The sequence below is a fragment of the Ziziphus jujuba genome, chromosome 5 (genome assembly GCF_031755915.1).
Source record: "Ziziphus jujuba cultivar Dongzao chromosome 5, ASM3175591v1".
Classification (NCBI taxonomy): domain Eukaryota; kingdom Viridiplantae; phylum Streptophyta; class Magnoliopsida; order Rosales; family Rhamnaceae; genus Ziziphus; species Ziziphus jujuba.
Window position 1 is genome coordinate 30,275,965 of NC_083383.1, and position 19,036 is coordinate 30,295,000.

Here is a 19,036-nt window from a genome sequence, read left to right on the forward strand (position 1 = left end):
AGGTATCTTTAAATAAAAAGTATTTGTAGGTCTCTAATCCATTGCAATCTAGTTACAATTGAACCAGAAGAATTCGGTCTAAGACGACTGAGGTTCCAACTTCCAAGCAAAAATGTTAGAAGTTTTTTTGGAGATCTAATACTTATTTCAGATTCAGCAAGTAAAATTCCATTTTTATACCTTGAAACCTCTAGCTTTTTAGGAGATCTGATAGTTATTTGAGATTTAGCAAGTAAAATTCTATTTTTATACCTTGAAACCTCTTTTCCTTCAAAAATGGCTATGGTAGTTCTTGTTGGTTTCCCTCGAACGAACACAAAAAGTCAAAATTAAAAGGTCAAGCTTATTGCATGCATAAAGGCTTTATTGATCTTGTGAAAAACATATGCCATTAAATGATGTGTGATGTAGGAGCTTTCAATTAAACAAAAAAATGAATTTACCATTCACAAAACAACCAGCAAAGGAAGCTGTTGGAAACTTAGCTTGGTCGCCAAGCTATTTCATATGTTGGAAAAGATCAAAAAAATTGTCTACCCGAAAGCTGGCAAACTATTACATATATAAACGTAAAATGAAAACGGTACGTTTTAAGCAATTATTCCAAAAAGATCAAAATGGTGCTGTTGTTGGTGCTGTCGAGCTATGTTGCCGTCGAGCTATGTTGCCGCCGAGCTGCTGAGCTATGTTGCTATTGTTCCTCCATCAATTCCTCCCTGGTGTCAAGAAACTCATCCTCGAGATGTAAGGAAAGAGTAGGTGAATTATCTGGTGGAAGGTATGGGCTGAGGTATGAAACATTAAACACAGGAGAGATATGAAGGTCATCAAGGAGTTCCACATGGTATGCATTGTCTCCCACACGTTTGGTGATAGTAAAAGGACCAAGCTTGCGGGGTTGTAACTTGTTATAGATACCAGCTGGGAATCGTTCTTTCCTCAAGTAAACCATAACTAGATCACCTTCTTTATATATTTTGTGGCGACGATGAGCATCTATAGCAGCTTTATATCGAAGGTTGACTTATTCAATTTGGTTTTGAACATCCCGGTGAAACTGAGCTTAGTTTTAGATGAAGGTAGCAGATCCTTGGTGATGGGGAAGTGGGAGAGCCACAAGATCAATGGTGTTATTGGGCACCTTTATGTAGACAATAGCAAAAGGTTGAAGACCAGTAGAACGGTTGACCATACTGTTACAGGCAAATTCCACTTGTGGTAACATAGAATCCCATTGTTTTGGCTTGTCTGAGGCCAGGCTACGACGCATGTTGCCAAAAATGTGGTTGATTACTTCAGTTTAGCCATCGGTCTGTGGGTGGTATGGACTGCTAAATTGAAGCTTCGTGTCAAATTTCTTCTAGAGAACCCTCTAGAAATGGCTAACAAATTTAACATCACGGTCAGATGTTATTGATTTTGGAATGCCATGCAGATGGATTACTTCACGAAAGAACAAGTGGGCAATGTAACTTGCATCAGATGCTTTCTTGCAAGGAAGAAAATGAGCCATCTTGGAGAAACGATCGATCACAACAAAAATGGAGTCAACATGGCGGACCGTCATTGGAAGGCCTAGAACAAAATTCATGGAGAGGCCTTCCCAGATGGTGGTAGGGGCTAGCAAAGGGGTGTACAGACCTGTATTTTGAGATTGGCCTTTGGCAATTTGACACACAGGGCAACAGGCAACATAGGAGGCAATTTGAGCTTTCATCTTTGGCCAAAAGAAATGGTGAGTGACAGCTGCAATTGTTTTGTCACGACCGGCATGGGTAGCTGGATCGCCCAAATGAAGGTCATGTATAATGAAATCACGAAGAGAAGTTCTAGGAATGCAAAGTTGGTCTCCCTTAAACAGAAATCCCTCAGTGATGTGGTAATCTCCCATGGCATTATGAAATTGACACTGTTCCCAGATGAAAAAGAAATCTTCATCTGTTGAATACAAGTCTTTGAGATGAGCAAAATCTTCCAAATTGAACTTAAGAACAATGAGCAAGGTATATTTACGACTAAGAGCATCAGCAACTATGTTTCGATGACTTTCTTTATGGTGAAAAGCATAGTGGAATTTTTGAAGAAATTCAAGCCAACAGGCATGTAAATCATTGAGCTTCTTTTAGGAGTTGAGATACTTGAGGGGATGGTGATTACTATGTAAAATAAAGTCTTTTTGAATCAGGTAATGTTCCCAGTGATCAAAAGCTCTAATGACAGCATACAATTTTTGCTCATAAGTGGACCATTTTTGTCTGGCAGGGCAAAGCTTCTCACTAAAGAATTCAAGTGGGCATCCTTTTTGAGTTAGGACAGCTCCAATGCCCACTTTAAAAGCATCTGTCTCAACCTCAAAGACTTTATCAAAGTTCGGGAGTGGCAAAACAGGAGCATTAGTGAGCTTCTTTTTCAGCAAATTGAAACTGTCTTGCTGGGGCTACTCCCATCGAAAGTCATTCTTCTTGAGGCTAGCTGTTAGAGGAGCTGCGATGTCACTAAAATTTCTGATGAACCTTCTATAGAAAGTGGCAAGGCCATGGAAGTTGCGAAGTTCGGTGACATTTTGGGGTTGAGGCCAGTCAAGAATAGCTTGAATGTTCTTTGGATCGGTGTGTATGCCTTCTTTACTTATAATGAAACCTAAAAAGAGGAGTTTGTCAGTGAAGAATTCACATTTTTGTATAGTAAGGTACAACTTGTTATCTCTGAGTGTTTGGAAAACTTGTTTCATCTAAAACAAATGATCTTCCTCGAAGCGGCCATAGATTAGGATATCGTCAAAGTAGACGACCACAAAACGACCAATGAAAGGCTTTAGGACTTGATTCATGAGGCGCATGAAAGTGCTTAGGGCATTACAAAGTCCAAAGGGCATGACCTGCCATTCATATAAGCCTTCCTTAGTTTTGAAAGCTGTCTTTTATTCATCCCCCGGACGTATCCTTATTTGATGATAGCCACTTTTGAGGTCAAGCTGAGAAAAAATTGTGGAGCCCTCAAGCTTGTCTAACATATCTTCCAACCGTGGGATAGGAAACCTATATTTGATGGTAATTTTATTGATTGCTCGGCTATCCACACACATTCGCCATGTTTTGTCTTTCTTTGGGACCAAAAAGGCTGGAACGGCACATGGACTAAGGTTAGGCCTGATCAAGTTCTTAGTGAGCAGATCATCCACAATTTCTTGAAGAATAGCATGCTCTTTGGGACTCATACGATAGTGTGAAAGATTTGGTAATCTAGCTCCAGGTATGAGATCAATATTATGTTGAATATCTCTTAAAGGTGGCAGCTCATTTGGTAATTCATCAGGAGATAAATCACTATACTCTGTTAAGAAAGCTTGAACAGCCAGAGGAACTAGGTTGGTATTGGGAGTCTGGCTATCTTTGAGGATGAGGGCTAGGATTGAGGTGGTGTGGATTGGAAAATGGTTAACATCAGCAATGAGGGTGTGGTCTCGGGAAGGGTGGTTGGATGGTTGTTTGGCATTGTGTTTTTTTGTAGAATTCTCAGCTTGGGAAGAAGGTGGCAAAAGAACAATCTTCTTATTATGCCAAATAAAAGAGTAAGTATTTTTCCTCCCATTATGTTGTACATCTCTATCGAACAACCATGGTCTTCCCAACAGCAAGTGACAAGCATTCATCTTAATCACATCATAATCTATGGTGTCTACGTAGTTGTTTCCAATGGAGAAAGTCAAATTGCACATTTCTTGAACCTTAATGTCTGAATCTTGCTTGACCCATCCAATTTTGTATAGCTTTGGATGTGGTTTAGTAGGTAGGTTCAAAGTAGCAACCAAAGCCTTAAAAACAACATTTTCGGTACCTCCCCCATCTATTATAACCTCACATATCTTGCCATTTATGGTACATTTAGTTTTAAAAAGAATGTGTCTTTGAGTAGGAGTGTACCTTTTAGCTGAGTAGAGAACTTTCTGTAAAATGCATACGATTGGGTCCCCATCAATATCTTCCCCACTAACTTCTTCAGTGGCCTTAATCAAATCAGCCCCATCATATTCATCTTCACCTCCATAATCATCCACTTCTTCATGCATGTGCATAAGTTTCTTTTGAGGACATTCACTTGACCGATGCCCCACCTGATTGCATTTGAAGCACTTAATGGGATATGGTTTAGCATATGGGTCGGTCGTTGGGTAATTGGAAGGCTTGACTGGATGGGTATTGTGTGTGGGAGTCATAGGTGTCTCTGCTGCAACTTTGGCATTATAATCTTGGTGTTGTTTAAAAATGGGATTAGTAGAATTTGACACCTTAGGATGAGGGTGGTACTGCTTGGACTTATCGGTGTAGAAATCAGAAATTGGTTTCCAGTTGTGTGGGGGTCTTGTAGTTGAGTCTGGCAGTGTCATTTGTTTCTCTACTCGGTTGGCCAAATTAACAGCGGCATTGAGGTTGGCAATTGGGCTCAGATGTAGCTTTTCTCTAATTGGCTTTTGAAGACCATGTATGTACCTCGCTACTTGCTGCCTCTCTGTTTCCTGTAAGCTAAGCCGAAAGAACTCTGTTGTATATTCATTCACCGTTCTAGTGCCTTGTTGACAACTATTATATTGCTCATAAAGTATTTGATCATAGTTCTCAGGTAAGAAACGAGCCTTCAAGAGTTGTTTCATCCTGTGCCAAGATCTAACGGGTTCCTTCCCTTCTTTTATTCGATTAGCTTGTAATTGCTCCCACCAAGTAGAAGCACCTCCTTTGAGCTTATAAGCCACTAATTTGACCTATTGTGTCTCTGAGATATTCATGTAATCTAAGAAGGACTCATCATTGTGGATGCAATCCAAGAAACTTTCTATTTCAACTTGCCCATCAAACGTTGGTAGATCAATTTTAATTTTATAATCTATTTCTCAGTTGAAATTGTACCTGGGTGGTTGTGGTGGTCCTGGATGACCGAAATGGTGGTTTGGAAGGAAGTCTCCAGGTTATCGGTGAGGATTGTCAAAAAGAGTAGCTTCAATATCATCATCGGAGTCACCATTTTGTAGAGGCAACTGAAAGTGATGATAATTCGGTGGAGAGTGAGGTGGTGGTGGCAGATCTATGACTAAGGGAAATTCTGGTCACAGTGGTGGGTGTTATGTGGTGGGAGTTCAGTGAGCCACTGGAGGGTGACGAGCTAACTCTCTGTCCCTCGATCCAGCGATGGGTGGAGTCATGGATGGTGGTGTTGAATGTTGGAGCAAGGTTTGTTAAATTACCTTCGTCAGATTTTCGATTTGCTGTTCAACACCCCGTATCGCTGTCAATACAGCTTTGGTATTTTGATCTTCACAGGTGGTCTGACTACTTTCTTCTTCAAAATTGGCCATGGCAGATTTCTCGGCGTTTTCCGAGCTTTGATACCAATTTGATGTAGGAGCTTTCAATTAAACAAAAAAATGAATTTACCATTCACAAAACAACTAGCAAAGGAAGCTACTGGAAACTTAGCTTGGTCGCCAAGCTATTTCATATGTTGGAAAAGATCAAAAAAATTGTCTACCTGAAAGGTGGCAAACTATTACATATATAAACCTAAAATGAAAAGGGTGTGTTTTAAACAATTATTTTAGAAAGATCAAAATGGTGCTATTGTTGGTGTTGCCGAGCTTGTTGTTGCTGCCAAGCTACTGTTGCCGAGCTACTGTGTTGCTGCCGAGCTATGTTGCCGCCGAGCTGCCGAGTTATGTTGCTGCCGAGTTGCCGAGCTGCTGAGCTATGTTGCTGTTGTTCCTCCATCAATGTGGTATCACCAATGATCATCAGATTAAATAGAATTGAAATAAATGATTGAGATTTAACAATAATACTACAGGCAACAAAAATTTCACAAAATTATAAACCAAATGACATATCATTTGATATAGTTATTTATTATATTGAATATAAAATAATAGTATATTTTATCATGAGAGATAAAAACCAATAAAATAATAACTTATTAGTGATCAAAATTTTAGTTTATAAATTTTATAAATGTAGAATTATCTGAGATTTAAAAACAAATATAAATAGACACTTAAAAAACCAGATAGGATCTTAATCTATTGATCACATAGCTTTTTCTTCTCTTTTTTTTTTTTTAAGTACAATTTAACATAGTTTGATATACAATATTGTGGTAATTAATTAATATGATATTAGTGTTCAAAATTCTAGCTAAGCATTTAGGTTTAAGTCACTTACCGTCCATTAAAAAAATATATGTGTAATGACTTAAACGTTCTACAAATAAGAAGGAATATTCGCATTGTTTACACAATGTGACACTTTCCAAATTGCTTTAAATTAAAAATGTTGAAACCATAAACCTGCAATTAATACTTTTGAAAGTACTAGAAATTAGGCACAAACTTAAACATTTCATCACAATATCCAATGGAAACATTCATTTCATGTCTTTAAAATATTATAGCAAAAGCTTTATTATTTGTTTTACTGTTAATAAGTACTGATATAAATACTAATTGGATGTATTTAATTATTTACCAATTTTTTAAAACTAAAAATCATTCAAGGATTCTCTTTATTAAAAAAAAAAAATTATCATGACTTATGAATCCTATTGGCATCAATAATAACAAATGGCAATAATAATAAAATTTATTGTTTATAAATTTTTTCTTAGTGCATAATACTAAACACACATATCAGTGTCAGTGTATCCTAAAGATTTAAAAGAGTTGCAATACAAGAATCACTTCATATAATATTTGGTGAAACAAAATAAAATGATTTTTTAGTGATTTTATTTTAGAAAAATCATCTATTCTGTGTCTTTTTAGAAACCACATTCTAGATGGCCCTAAATACAAAGACATAAACTTTCAAGCCACAAAGCTAGAAGAAATAATAGCAGAAGCAATATCACAAAGCTTCTCAAGCATATCTTCTCTCTGTGCCAATTCACTAGGATAATCCAAACCAATCCTACCAAAATCAGAGCCACAAGTCTTGGCACTTTCCCTAGCTTCACTGCTCTTTATTCCTGCAGCATCAAACTGATTGGCTTGCAAGTCATTCAACGACTCCTGAAGGCTTTGCTTCGCGGAGTTATAATGGTCTTCACACAATGGCCCGGCCTGCCCATACTCGGTTGCATTCTTCTTCAAATGGTCAGCGATGAAGGCGGCTGTATCCGCCACACTCTCTTCGGCTTTTCGGACAATGATTTCGACGAGACCTTTGGTGTTGGCATTGCCACTGGAGCTGTCGGAATGGAGGGTGGAAAGGCAAAGGTCGTAGTAGGGAGTTGTATGGCATGTCTTTTCTATCAATGCTTCATTCGCTGCTATAGGAGACAAAAATGGCAGCATTAATGACAAAACGATCGTCACAAAAAGTAAAGAAAAGGAGGCCATTTTGATCTTTGCTATTTTCTAATGTATTGTACTGTGAAATTGTGAGGATGGTTTTTGCAGAATTTATAGAACGTTTTAGAGTGAGAATTTATGCTAATGATGGAAAAAAAAAAATGACGTAATTGGCTAATTGAGATGGTCATGTATCTGTACAAAGTAAAATTGAATGTTGATGGAAATGGGGTGGGTAATAATTTCATTGTAACAGTAGTAGTGGAAGCTAAAAAGGTGTTGTTGTCTACGGTAATTGATTGAGTAATAGATTTTAGGTTAAAATTTGAGTGATTAAATTGTCTTAAATTAAGAATTTTATAAGTTACCAAATGCGAAGTGCCAGTTCGTTTTTCGTCCTTTTTAAAAAAAAAAAAAAAAGTAATTATATAAATTTTATTTTCCTGTTTTATGTCTTCGGTGGATGACTAATTAAATTTAGATTATATTCTATGGGGTTCATCTTTTGGTATTACATGTTTAACACATCAAAATTACGTTTGATCAGTTATATATGGGAAGAAAAATACAATTAAAATCAAATTTAATTCGCATTTGGGTGACCAACTTAGATTATGTTTTAAAAAACTGTTTTTGGGGAAATTGATATCGCTGAAAATCCGGTGCGAATTAATTTGGGGATTTTAATTACGTCGAGTATCGAAAACGAAATGTCAAAGACTCAAAATGTGAAGTATCATTTTTGACATTCACTGGGCCGTTGTTGGGCTGGGTCACTGAGTCATTGCTAATTGGAGCAAGATCAATCTCTTTTTATTTTATTTTAATTTATTGTTTTTTTGGTTAAGAGGTCAATCCCTTATTCGATTTGGTATGGCAGAGCATATCAGCGCTTTTTTAAAACAAACTTTAGAGAGTTTATTTTACATATTGGGGGTGAGTGACTAACCATTCGAGGGGCTAAAATAACTTGGATTCAGAACCATATGTTTCCTTCTCATAAAAATTAGTTGGATTCATGAGCCCTATTTATTTATTTTTCACCACCCTGAGTGTTTCTTTGGACATTGTAAATGAAGTATATTTTCATTGTCATTGTATAGTAAATATTAGTCACCAAAAAGAGAAATTTGACAAGAATGGGGCAGAGGGACTTTTTACTTTTTTAGCTGTAGGAGGGATCGAATTTAAGATCTGGATTAACACCAATGGTTGTTATTCGAATACATTTTTTTTTAAAAATTTTTTTATCATATATCTTACATTTGGGTAAATTCAAATCTGGTTTTTTTTTTTTTTTCCCTAAAATTTCGAACAAAAATAGGTGGCAAACACCTTCTCCATTAGAATGCAACATGGCCCACAATCAATTACTACTTTAGCATACATAAAACTTAAAAATTTGCTATAGCAATGTAAAAAAACTGTTCCTATCCGTACTTCTAAGCAAAAAATGAAGAATTATTGTCCGTACTAGTTGATTAAAAATTATCATGACAAAATAATGAGACAAAAGTAGTTGATGTAGTTAGGATAATTTTTTTTTCCAGAATAAATAATTATGAAAAAATTAAGGAGACAAAAGGTGTAATTAACGGTATATTATTTTGACAAAAGGTGAAAAAATTAACAATGATAGTAACATTTTAGCGCCAAAAAAAAAAAAAAAAAAAAAGAGGCAATCATATTAACCAACTAACTATATATTATTTTTGTAGTTATGCACTACAATTATTCAAATAATTAAATCTTTCTATTAAAGTTTGTCTTACAATATTAAATTCGGTTCTTATTTTTTAAATTGTTCTAGTTGTCTATTTTTATTATTATTATTACGATTAGTATTATCTAGGTTGTTTTGACTTTGGTTTGAAATTGTCTACATAATAGCGATGTTTGAGTCATTTTGATGCATCTCAGTCACTGCTTTTGGAATTTATTTTTTTGTCAAATAATTTGTGGCCTCTTAGTAAATTTTGAGATTTCTCTCAAAAGAAATAATTTGAGTTTGAATCCTCTGTTTTCATTATCCTATATCAAAAAAATAATAATAAAGTTAACAATTGCTTAGAGGGATATGTATCGATATATATATTTGGGCTTTTCGGGTTAAGGATCTACTTTTTTCATGAGCCATGAGCCAGCACAATTATTGACTCCATATTTTTTGTATATTAGGAACAAATTCATCTTCATCACAATCCAAGTATTTTTATTTTCCACTATATACGTATCTACAATGCCGTACAATTTTTTTTATAAACAGAAAATTTCAATTTGATACGCTATTTATATGAAATCCAATGCATAAAACATAAATTTATATATATATTACATCAAAAAAGAAAAAAAAAATGAAAAAAAAATACAGCCACACACAAAAACATAATATATAAAGATATATACGTTTAAAGGACTAAATATACAGAATATGTGGCATCATTATCTTCACAATGCATCATCTAAAATTTTTCTTTAATGTGGAAGAAATTTAACATTAGATTGCAACGTGGACATTGTAATTAATTAATAGTGCTGTATATATAAGACAACTTTCGCGAAGTTAATGTTTCCTCCGAGAGAATTTCTTTTAATACATTACAGCTGTCTTAGAGTAATCAAGTTAATGTTTTGTTGAAGACAAAATACATTATATATATTATTTTAATTTCAGCCTTGGCAGTGGAACACTGCGTACGCTTGATTTGCATCCATTTTTTTCTTGGAGTTCTTTATCGAACGGTGGAGGTTGGATAAGTTATAGTGGTTGCCAGGTGAGGGAAGACGCTGGCAGTCACTTTTGGCGCGCGCACACATAAAATGAAATGAAATAGAGATTAGCCATATAGAAGTAGACAATTAAATATTATTATTATTATTCTTACCGGGATTGAAATTATTAAATAAGTTAATGAGACAAAAGTAGTTTGTGTGGTCAACTATAATGATAATGAAATCTAATGACAAGAAAAGAAAAGAAAAATAAGGCTAACATAAGCATATATGTGTGGTAATTGTGTTAATCATGAGAGGTTTTGTCTATCGATAGATGTAAATTGTTAATTTTTGTTCTGCTTTTAATTTAAATTGTCAATTATTAATTACAATTTTGCGTTTAAACAATATTTTCCATTTTAGTTTCAAAGCTGTATCGGCATATTCAATAATATTATTGGAGATATATATAAATTGTTAATTATTAATATATTTACTTATTTAAGACTATATTTTCCATTTTTATTCTAAAGCTGTGTAAGAATATTCAATATATGATTCTTGCATGCCATTTGCAATAATTTTAGACTTCTAGGTTGCCTAAGTCCAGATTTTTATTATCATCAGTAGGTTGGTAGATCAAGTCATTATTGTTAATTTACAGCAATAATATAATATTTATAATTAATTAACTAATTGTTAAGAAAAGTCAAAACTTTTACTTTAGACTTTAGTTACACAATTAAGAAATTAGCAATTATTCAACTCATCGGTCAATTCCAAGGGTACTGTAATATCGAAGTATGGGTATTATAATATATATATGTATATATATATATAATTATCAGCTAGCTATTTGATCCAAAATTCTGAACAGTTGGTTAGAAACACATACTCATTAATTTTCTTTATAGTTTTTTAAGGTAATTAGATTAACTAATTAAGTTGTATACATATATAAAGTAATAAAAAGATTGGGAAAAAAAAAAACTTATGATTGTTTTAAATTACGCTATAACTATATATATACTTTTTACGTATAGGATATGAAGATTTGAATTTAAAATCATCATAGAAGAATACAATCGTTGTTGGATTGTTTGTGAAGTGATTAATGAGTTCCTTACCGTTATTAATTATAAACATTAAATTTTTATATAGAATCGTTATATAGTTGTAGATATAATTATAGATATGATTGGTTTGTGGGCACTTCCACAATCAAATGAGCTAAAATTACCATAAATGACAGAGTAAAGGAAGTAGATTACATTTTTAAGGCAGATTAAAGAAAACCATCAAATGAAGTGGTACATAGTTGGAATCCCATCAAAGGATGTGGCAAAGTCTGCCATCATAAGGAGTAAAGCCGACGCCAACAAATTGGCAGTCATTACAATAAGGAGGAAGCAATATGTATTTAGGAGACTTTTTGGGCTCAGGCTTTGGAGGTCCAACGCTTACTACTTCTGCTGCTTTCCCAATCTTCCTCACCTTCTTCACTATCAGAACTGGATCGACATCTCCTACCACAGTTAACAATCCCTTTTCTGCATCCACTGATACTTGATCTATACCTGTCTCGTGACATACAATTCGATTAATATATATATATATATATATATATATATATATATATATATATGTATATATATAGAGAGAGAGAGAGAGAATTATTCTTTTGGGAATTAGTTCTCACTTTTTTCTAGAGAAAATGCTGATGTATATATTAAAAATGGGATCTATATGATCCTATAAAAATTTAAATACTTACCTTCAAGGATACTCTTCTATTTTAGATTTTAAAATTAAAAAAATATTTATTTTAATTTTATTATTTGTCATCATTGGTCATCATTTCTTCTCCAATGAATTATGTTTAAAATTTAAAATGGAATGAAAATAGAAGAGAGAAAAAAGTTACAAAAGGATGAGGAGAGAGGAAAGATGATAGGTTGAATCTATGAATCATATTGTCTGACAGACCTTCTAAAAGTAGAAGATTTGTTAGACTGCTTTTATTTTTTATTTTTGTTGCCATCTTATCTTAATAGACTTTTTGTACAATATTATTGTAAAAGATTTTCTTAAAAAGCTATCTATTTATCTGATGTGGTAAAAAAAATTTTTGATGGACAGAGCTAATGAACATTACTGGAGATGCTTTTATTTGATTGTGGCTTGGTTTGCTATCTATCGATCAATCATCTAATTTATAATATATATCAAAATTATATAAAATAAAAAAAAGAGCAATTTTGATTGGTCGTAATACCTGAAAGCTTGGTGACAGCTTTAAGAACATCGCTCTTGCATATTTGGCAATTAATATTCACTTTTACGACGGTTCTCTGAGGTACAAAAATACATATAATGTAACGAAATCGAAACACAAGAACATAAAATTAATTATAAGTGTGTGAAAATTACAGGAAAACCTGAAGTTTGTGAGTGCAAAAATAATAATGAAGAAGAAGGCAATTTTGATACCTTCATTTCGGGGGAATAACTGGTTGGGATAGCTTCAGTCTCTGCTTGACCATTAGGGAATTACAAAGATAGATGGTGAGCAACACATAATATATATATATATATATATATATATAAGTCCCAAAAATAAACCAACTGTATAATTTTTATAAATATATGCGTGAGTCAAACATTTGACCAAGTTTGAGGGTCTACACGAGGGCGACTCGCATCATTCATTTTTATTTTTTATTTATTTATTTATTTATTTATTTCTATGAACGACTTCTAATCATTCAGAATCCCCACATTTCATCATTTATCTCATTAAAAAAAAAAAAAAAGGAAAATAATGATCACAACCATTCAATATTATCAAAGGTTCCAAACACTTTGTCAGGAATTTTGAAATTAGGAGTGAGGGGCCTAATAAGTATCTAAGGTTGCCGTCTTTGATGGGAAGACATAAAATCCAACATTTTCAAATATTGAAAGAGAAGTTGATTTCGAAAGTAGGTTAGGAGACATTAATTAAAGTCGTAACTCAACCATTTCAGCTTATTAAATAGGGTGTTTTAAATTGTCTTAAAGATTTACATAGTTTGATGGCGAGATTTTAGTGAAGTCTCATTTGTATATTTGTGCTTCATGGCTCTTTCTATATTACTGGCCTCTCATAGAGAAAATTTTGTTTATTTTAGTAGGGTCAAGAAAAAATGCAGTTATTCACGAAGTTTATATTAAGTTTTATAAGCTTCTTCTTGATAGTTTGACTGATTTAGTTTGCAATTCAGAGAAGCTAATCAAAGGATGTTCCAAAGCCAAGGTTGTTTAGTTTTGGTTGGAGTTAACCATGTCTTGGGAGTACAAAATTAATGTGGATGGTGGATTGTCAGAAGTTACTGTGGGAGTCAGGTTTATCGTGATGATAAAGGAAATTTGATGGCTACTTTTGCTAAACCTTAGTGTTTTCTTTGTAGTCCTTTATCGATGGAGTTTTTTGCCAATAAGGAAGCTCTTAGCTTTTGCATGCAAGCTGGGTTTACTGGCGATGAGATTGTGAGTGATTCACAAACAGCAATTTCCACTATTATAAGTGTTCTTTTGCTCATAGAGAAATTAGAGGAGTTTCTCATACTTCGGCTAGGTATGCCTTACTTTTGGATTCTTATAAATGAATAGAGGATGGTCCTAGTTGGTTATCAAAGTTTTTACAAGATAATATAAACATTTGTTCTTCTTTTTAATATAGGAAAATTTTATTTTATTTAAAAAAAAAATCACAGCAATTTAATATTCCAATTATTGTTTTCTTTTTTTCTAATTTTATGTGTATTAAACAACTACAATTTTATATACATCGTAAGGACTGTGAGCTTTGTAGGCTATGAGTTAAGAAAATGACAAGATCGGTGAATAATACATTAGGGTGTATTATAACGATTAGAATAGAGGGGTAAGTGTAGGTAGGTGTCGGTAAGCTACCTGGTGTTCTATTCTACATCACCCAAATATGGTAGGTGATTTTTCAAATGTAAAGATAGTTATTCCCTCAACAATCGATATATTTTCAAAGTGGTTGGTTTTAGAATTCGAAAGAACTATGTGTTAAGTGTGCTTTGGTGAGAGTAATCTCAAGATGAATAACTTTTGAGAAGTTTGAACAAAAACCCTATATAGTATGAAATATAACAATTAAATTGAGGATACTATTGACAAAATGCCAAAGACCGAGGCATTATGTGTGTGTATGTGTGTGTCAATAGAATGGAGGATATGGTGACATGTCATAAATACTAAATATTGTGACATCTCCAACTAGAAACTTTGAATCTTAAGTTGATGAGGTGTCACCCATACAATACTTGTTACATTCATCAACATGTCATCTATATTTTATAGAAAAATATTATTTGTCATTATTGATAATAATCATTAATAGGATTTAAATGTTATTTGATAGTTTAAGTTGTTCAAACAAAAAAAAAAAAAAAAACACATTTTCAAATTAAAATTTTAGAATAAAAAATCAATACATAATTAAATGAAGCAAATTGGCAATTGTCATGTCAACAATGATACCACCAGGTAATCATCTTCATTGATGACATATGTCGACAATGATACCAGGTAATTATCTTCATTAATGATAAATTGCAAAATTCTTATCTATATGTATTTGTATACGTGTTATTATTTAACACCTAGTCCTAATAAATGCTAGAAATTTTAACTGAGTTTGACTAATTAAATTATTTATGGGTCCTAGATTTAACTTTTTGTATGGTTAAAATTTTTGTTTAACTAATATATCATTGCGTAGAGTATGTCGATATGAGTTTATAAACTAAATTAGAGTTGAAAAATTCTGAGCATCAATATATATCAATATCCAAATCAGTTTTGGATTTTTATTTATTAGTGATCCAAGATTCTACATATATGCATTGGGGAGCATGCTTTCATTAAACAGTTACAAAAGTACCCAAAAATCCCCAAAGACTTTGTGGAGCCTAACTTGACCCCCCTACAATCCATTTCCACATCCAACTGGTTTAACAGGATTTTGCCCATTTCTGACCACCAAAAGCTTACACGTGTCATACCCTTTTGGGACCCAAACTTCAGCGACCAAAACCTCTAATTTTCTAACTGATCTGCTGCAAGACACATTGAGATTTGTTGTTCGAAGTCGGTGATGGTGACTAATATAGTTTCCAATAGGTTAGCTATTTTTCAGGCATTTCAGCTTAACCCACACCTCCCCTCCCTCCCCCCCCCCAAACACATTTTAGACATTTTGAGCTTGAATCCGGCCTTCATTTGTCAAAATTCTTCACGATTTGAAAAATCCATCAATGTTAAGTTTAGTTGAAACTTGGATAAGGTTTTCCAGCCACGCGTGAGACTTTTGGATCAAAGTGATTACAGTAATGCATTCCTTATCTCATGGGCTTCCTGTAGACATATAATTTATGAATTTTGAAGGTCATTTAATACTATTTCCATTTTTAAATCAATTAGATAAATACCAAGTTAAATTGAACTTTCTTTGGACAACTTAGGACCAAATTGGAATTGATTTTGTGTAATTAGATATTAATAGAACCCCTTCAAAAGTTCAATTTCATTAAATTGGCTTTTAGGTAAAAAAATCTTAATTTTAGTTATTGGATCCTTAAGGTTCGCAATATAATTAGATCTTTCGACATCCAGTTTATAAGATTTGAGAGTTTTATAAAGTATGTAAAGATATTTCATATGCATCAATGTCTTGTTTTAGATTTTTGGAACCTAAAAAATATTTTTATTGTGTTATAGGCACCTGTACAAAGATTAGAGGCGATCCTATCAAGAAGAGTAAATGTTAGCGGTATTTATGAATTGTTTATATTTTTAAATGATTTTGGGCATATTAGAACAATATATATAATTTGATTTAAACGTTTATTGTATGCTTTTAAATATATATTTTATTATTTTATGTAACTTTTGATAAGTTTTTAAATGATTTTAAATTCTAATGAGTTCATGATGAATCTAGAAATTTTAGTATTTAAATTTTATAATATTTGATTTGATGTTTTAGGCTTTTTAGAAAATAATTGTTTTAAGAAAGAAAATTGAAAATTGCATATCTTGAAGCATATATAAATATTTTATATTTCAAAATGCTTAAAAATAGTTTATGATAATATATATTTCACTATTAGTATTTATGTTTTAACATGAAATAATGATGTGAAAATTTTAAAATATTTAAATAAATTATTGGGTTTAAAGATTAAATTCTTATGATACCGTATCTATATAGAAAAAAAATTAAAAGTATGATTTTGAAAAGATATTTTTATGAGTATTATGCTGTTTTTTTTTTTTTTTTTTTTTTGGGGGGGGGGGGGGGGGGGGGGGGGGGAGGGGAGGAATATGAGTATTATGCTGTTGTTTTAAAAGGTTTTACCATGTAGACATGAATGCAAATATAACGTCTGGTGAGTCACCTTCACATTTCCAATGTAACTAGGTAATGTAGGTCAAAGTGTTTCTGATAGTGATGAAAGGTCCAAAATCCTGGTTCGGATCTAGCCCACTGTAGGAATCAAGTGGGAGATCTTTGCTTTAGTAGCCAACTTGATGACAGTTGTCATTTTTTTTTGGGGCAAATTATCACAGTTGTCGTTTGAAAGGGCATTGAACATGTATATATATATATACATGTATATTACAACTATAGACGTTTGGACTTTGGACCATGGACTATGGAAAGAAAAAGGCATGTGATTTATTTAGAAATTTTAAAATGGTAAAATTTATGTAAAACAATGGTGTGAAAGAGAAAGGAAAAGATGTTTAAAACGGAAAAGTCAAAAGAATTTTTTTGAAAGCGCTTTTTTTAAGTGTGATATGAAAATATTTAAGACGTTTCTGAGATTTTTTGAAATTTAATAATTAAGTATTTTTTTTATGTTTTTAAACTTTACTATTCTGATAAGGATGGATCTGATCATAAAATTTATATATATATATATATATATATATATTTATAATGAGTTTTAGAAGACAAGTTGAGAATTTAGAAATATATTTGAAGTGGTTGAATTGCGATGATTAGAATATAAGCCCTGTCCCCAATTGATCACCGAATACTAATCAGTAATTTATAATATGTATCCTAATTTTATTTTATTTCATTTTTTATTACAAATTGGGGAAGGGCGAACCTAATTTTAAAAATTATGTTCACTGATATATATATATATATATATATATATATATATTAATTATGAACATGTTATTATTATTATTATTTTAAAATTGGGGATGTTTGGGATTTCAATTTGGACATGCAAGTTGGCACCAATGGCTGGTGAGTATAGAAAACAAAAGCTTCTTTTCTATGTCTAGACTTATCCCTCAGATTTTCTCCAAATTCTTTCTTTATTTTTAGGACCATAGCTGCTACTAGTGAGAAGCCGAACCTGCTTCTGACCTGAAAATTCCCATCGATATCGCACGCAGTATTGAGAAATGAATTAAAATGAAAATTCAAGTACCATATCAAAGCTTTGAAAGTTGGTTGGGCAATTCGATCGATTATTTATAAACTTTTTTTTTTAAAAAAAATAATTATATATCCCATTTTAAGCAAATAGGATTTTTTTTTTTTGGGTCATTATTGCGTATTATCCAAAGTATTACTATTTCTCATATATAGTTAGTATATATAGATTCAATATTGAATACATAATTAAATTAAATTTCTTAATTTTGATTCCTTTTTTCTCGTTCAATTTATCAAATGGGAAGCTCTCCATTTCCTTCTTGTCATAACCCTAGAAAAGCTATAAAATTAGGAAGAATAATCTGCTACAAGTATTAATTTAAATATTGATGATTAAACTCTAATTTATCTTCTTTGAAATTTAATATAAATACAATTTAATCTTTTTAATTTTAAAAATACTATCAATATCCTTTTAGGGTTCTAAAAATTTATCATTTTTCTCATTTATTCTTTCATTTCAATATTTTATAATAATGTTATTTATATCCTCTATAACTGTTTTACTTGTATTTTCAAAATCAGAAAGAAAAAAAAAATTGTAATTGGCATAAATTTCCAGGTGCCAAGTAATTAAAATATTCCCTATATAACTAAACCCTATATAAAGTTGCTTTTGAAGACAAAATTGGGTGAGTTCAATTACTCATCTAGTGAGAAACTTTGTTTGCAATTTGAACAAAATTATTTTTGATATTTTTTAAAAAAGAAAAGGTAAACCAGAATGCAATAAAGAAAGAAGACTTTGTCGCGAAGACTGTCACAGTCACTTTTTTTTCCCAAAAAAACAAAAAAAAAAAAAAAAATTTGCCTTTCATATCGATGCTGACAACCACCGAAATACAAGATAAATTATTAGTATGCGTGCCCAGAGGGTTGTTTTGTGTTTTGTTAGACTTTTCTTTTTTTCTCTTTTTTATTTTTTATTTTTTATTTTTAATTTTTTTAACTTTTAGTAATGAGAAAATGAACTTCTATACATGCAGCCAATGGCAATTAATAATTTACATCTTTTTTCTTTTTCGCAATGAATAGTTTACAACTAGTAAGACAGAAAAAGAAGTGTTACCGACAATAGTAACTATCATTACTATTTTTAATTATTGTCATCAAAAATTTTTTGTTTGTTTTAATTTTTTTTCTTTTTTTTCAACATTACGGGTTGTTTGTCATACATAAAACAATAATTTTATGTATTATTAGATTGATCTAATAATGATACTGATGATAAAACTATTAGATTGACCTAGTAGAAGTTTTTTGTTTTTTTTTTTTTATCCCCTATTAATAATTTTTTTCTATTCCAATGTTTTAAGCTCGCAACTTTTCAGATGGAAATATGAGTAGTTTACCATTATATATTTCGGCTTTAACTTAGAAATCATTTATAGCATAATTGTGATATTGTTGGGAAGATATATATTTGTAAATGTTCCAGGGACTTTCTCGTAAAATTC

General features: G+C 32.0%; 3 protein-coding genes across 3 annotated transcripts; all 3 read right to left on the reverse strand.

The window, feature by feature from the left end:
- Nucleotides 1-1,372: 1,372 nt before the first annotated feature.
- LOC125422974 (uncharacterized) lies at nucleotides 1,373-5,019 on the reverse strand. The gene is made up of 4 exons (XM_060817331.1): nucleotides 4,905-5,019; nucleotides 3,113-4,749; nucleotides 2,158-2,437; nucleotides 1,373-2,049 (listed from the first exon to the last, which is right to left on the reverse strand). The coding sequence occupies exons 1-4, from the start codon at nucleotides 5,017-5,019 to the stop codon at nucleotides 1,373-1,375; spliced, it is 2,709 nt and encodes a 902-aa protein (XP_060673314.1).
- A 1,828-nt stretch (nucleotides 5,020-6,847) lies between these two features.
- Nucleotides 6,848-7,381, reverse strand: LOC107421621 (cell wall / vacuolar inhibitor of fructosidase 2). The gene has a single exon (XM_016030900.2). The coding sequence runs from the start codon at nucleotides 7,379-7,381 to the stop codon at nucleotides 6,848-6,850; it is 534 nt and encodes a 177-aa protein (XP_015886386.2).
- Nucleotides 7,382-11,258: 3,877 nt separating this feature from the next.
- Nucleotides 11,259-12,596, reverse strand: LOC112491946 (heavy metal-associated isoprenylated plant protein 43). The gene is made up of 3 exons (XM_060817789.1): nucleotides 12,539-12,596; nucleotides 12,324-12,399; nucleotides 11,259-11,625 (listed from the first exon to the last, which is right to left on the reverse strand). Exons 1-3 carry the CDS (start codon nucleotides 12,542-12,544, stop codon nucleotides 11,378-11,380), a joined length of 330 nt encoding a protein of 109 aa, XP_060673772.1. The 5' UTR covers nucleotides 12,545-12,596; the 3' UTR covers nucleotides 11,259-11,377.
- Nucleotides 12,597-19,036: the final 6,440 nt, after the last annotated feature.

Bases quoted from the DNA above. Each gene is read 5' to 3' on its own strand.
- LOC125422974 (XM_060817331.1), bottom strand. From the start codon at position 5,019: ATGGTGACTCCGATGATGATATTGAAGCTACTCTTTTTGACAATCCTC. The intron at 4,750-4,904 runs GTACAATTTCAA...AGGTCAAATTAG, and splicing joins GGACCACCACAACCACCCAG to TGGCTTATAAGCTCAAAGGA. The intron at 2,438-3,112 runs GTCCCAAAGAAA...CGATGGGAGTAG, and splicing joins GTGCCGTTCCAGCCTTTTTG to CCCCAGCAAGACAGTTTCAA.
- LOC107421621 (XM_016030900.2), bottom strand. From the start codon at position 7,381: ATGGCCTCCTTTTCTTTACTTTTTGTGACGATCGTTTTGTCATTAATG.
- LOC112491946 (XM_060817789.1), bottom strand. The intron at 11,626-12,323 runs GTATTACGACCA...GTCACGAGACAG, and splicing joins AGCTGTCACCAAGCTTTCAG to GTATAGATCAAGTATCAGTG.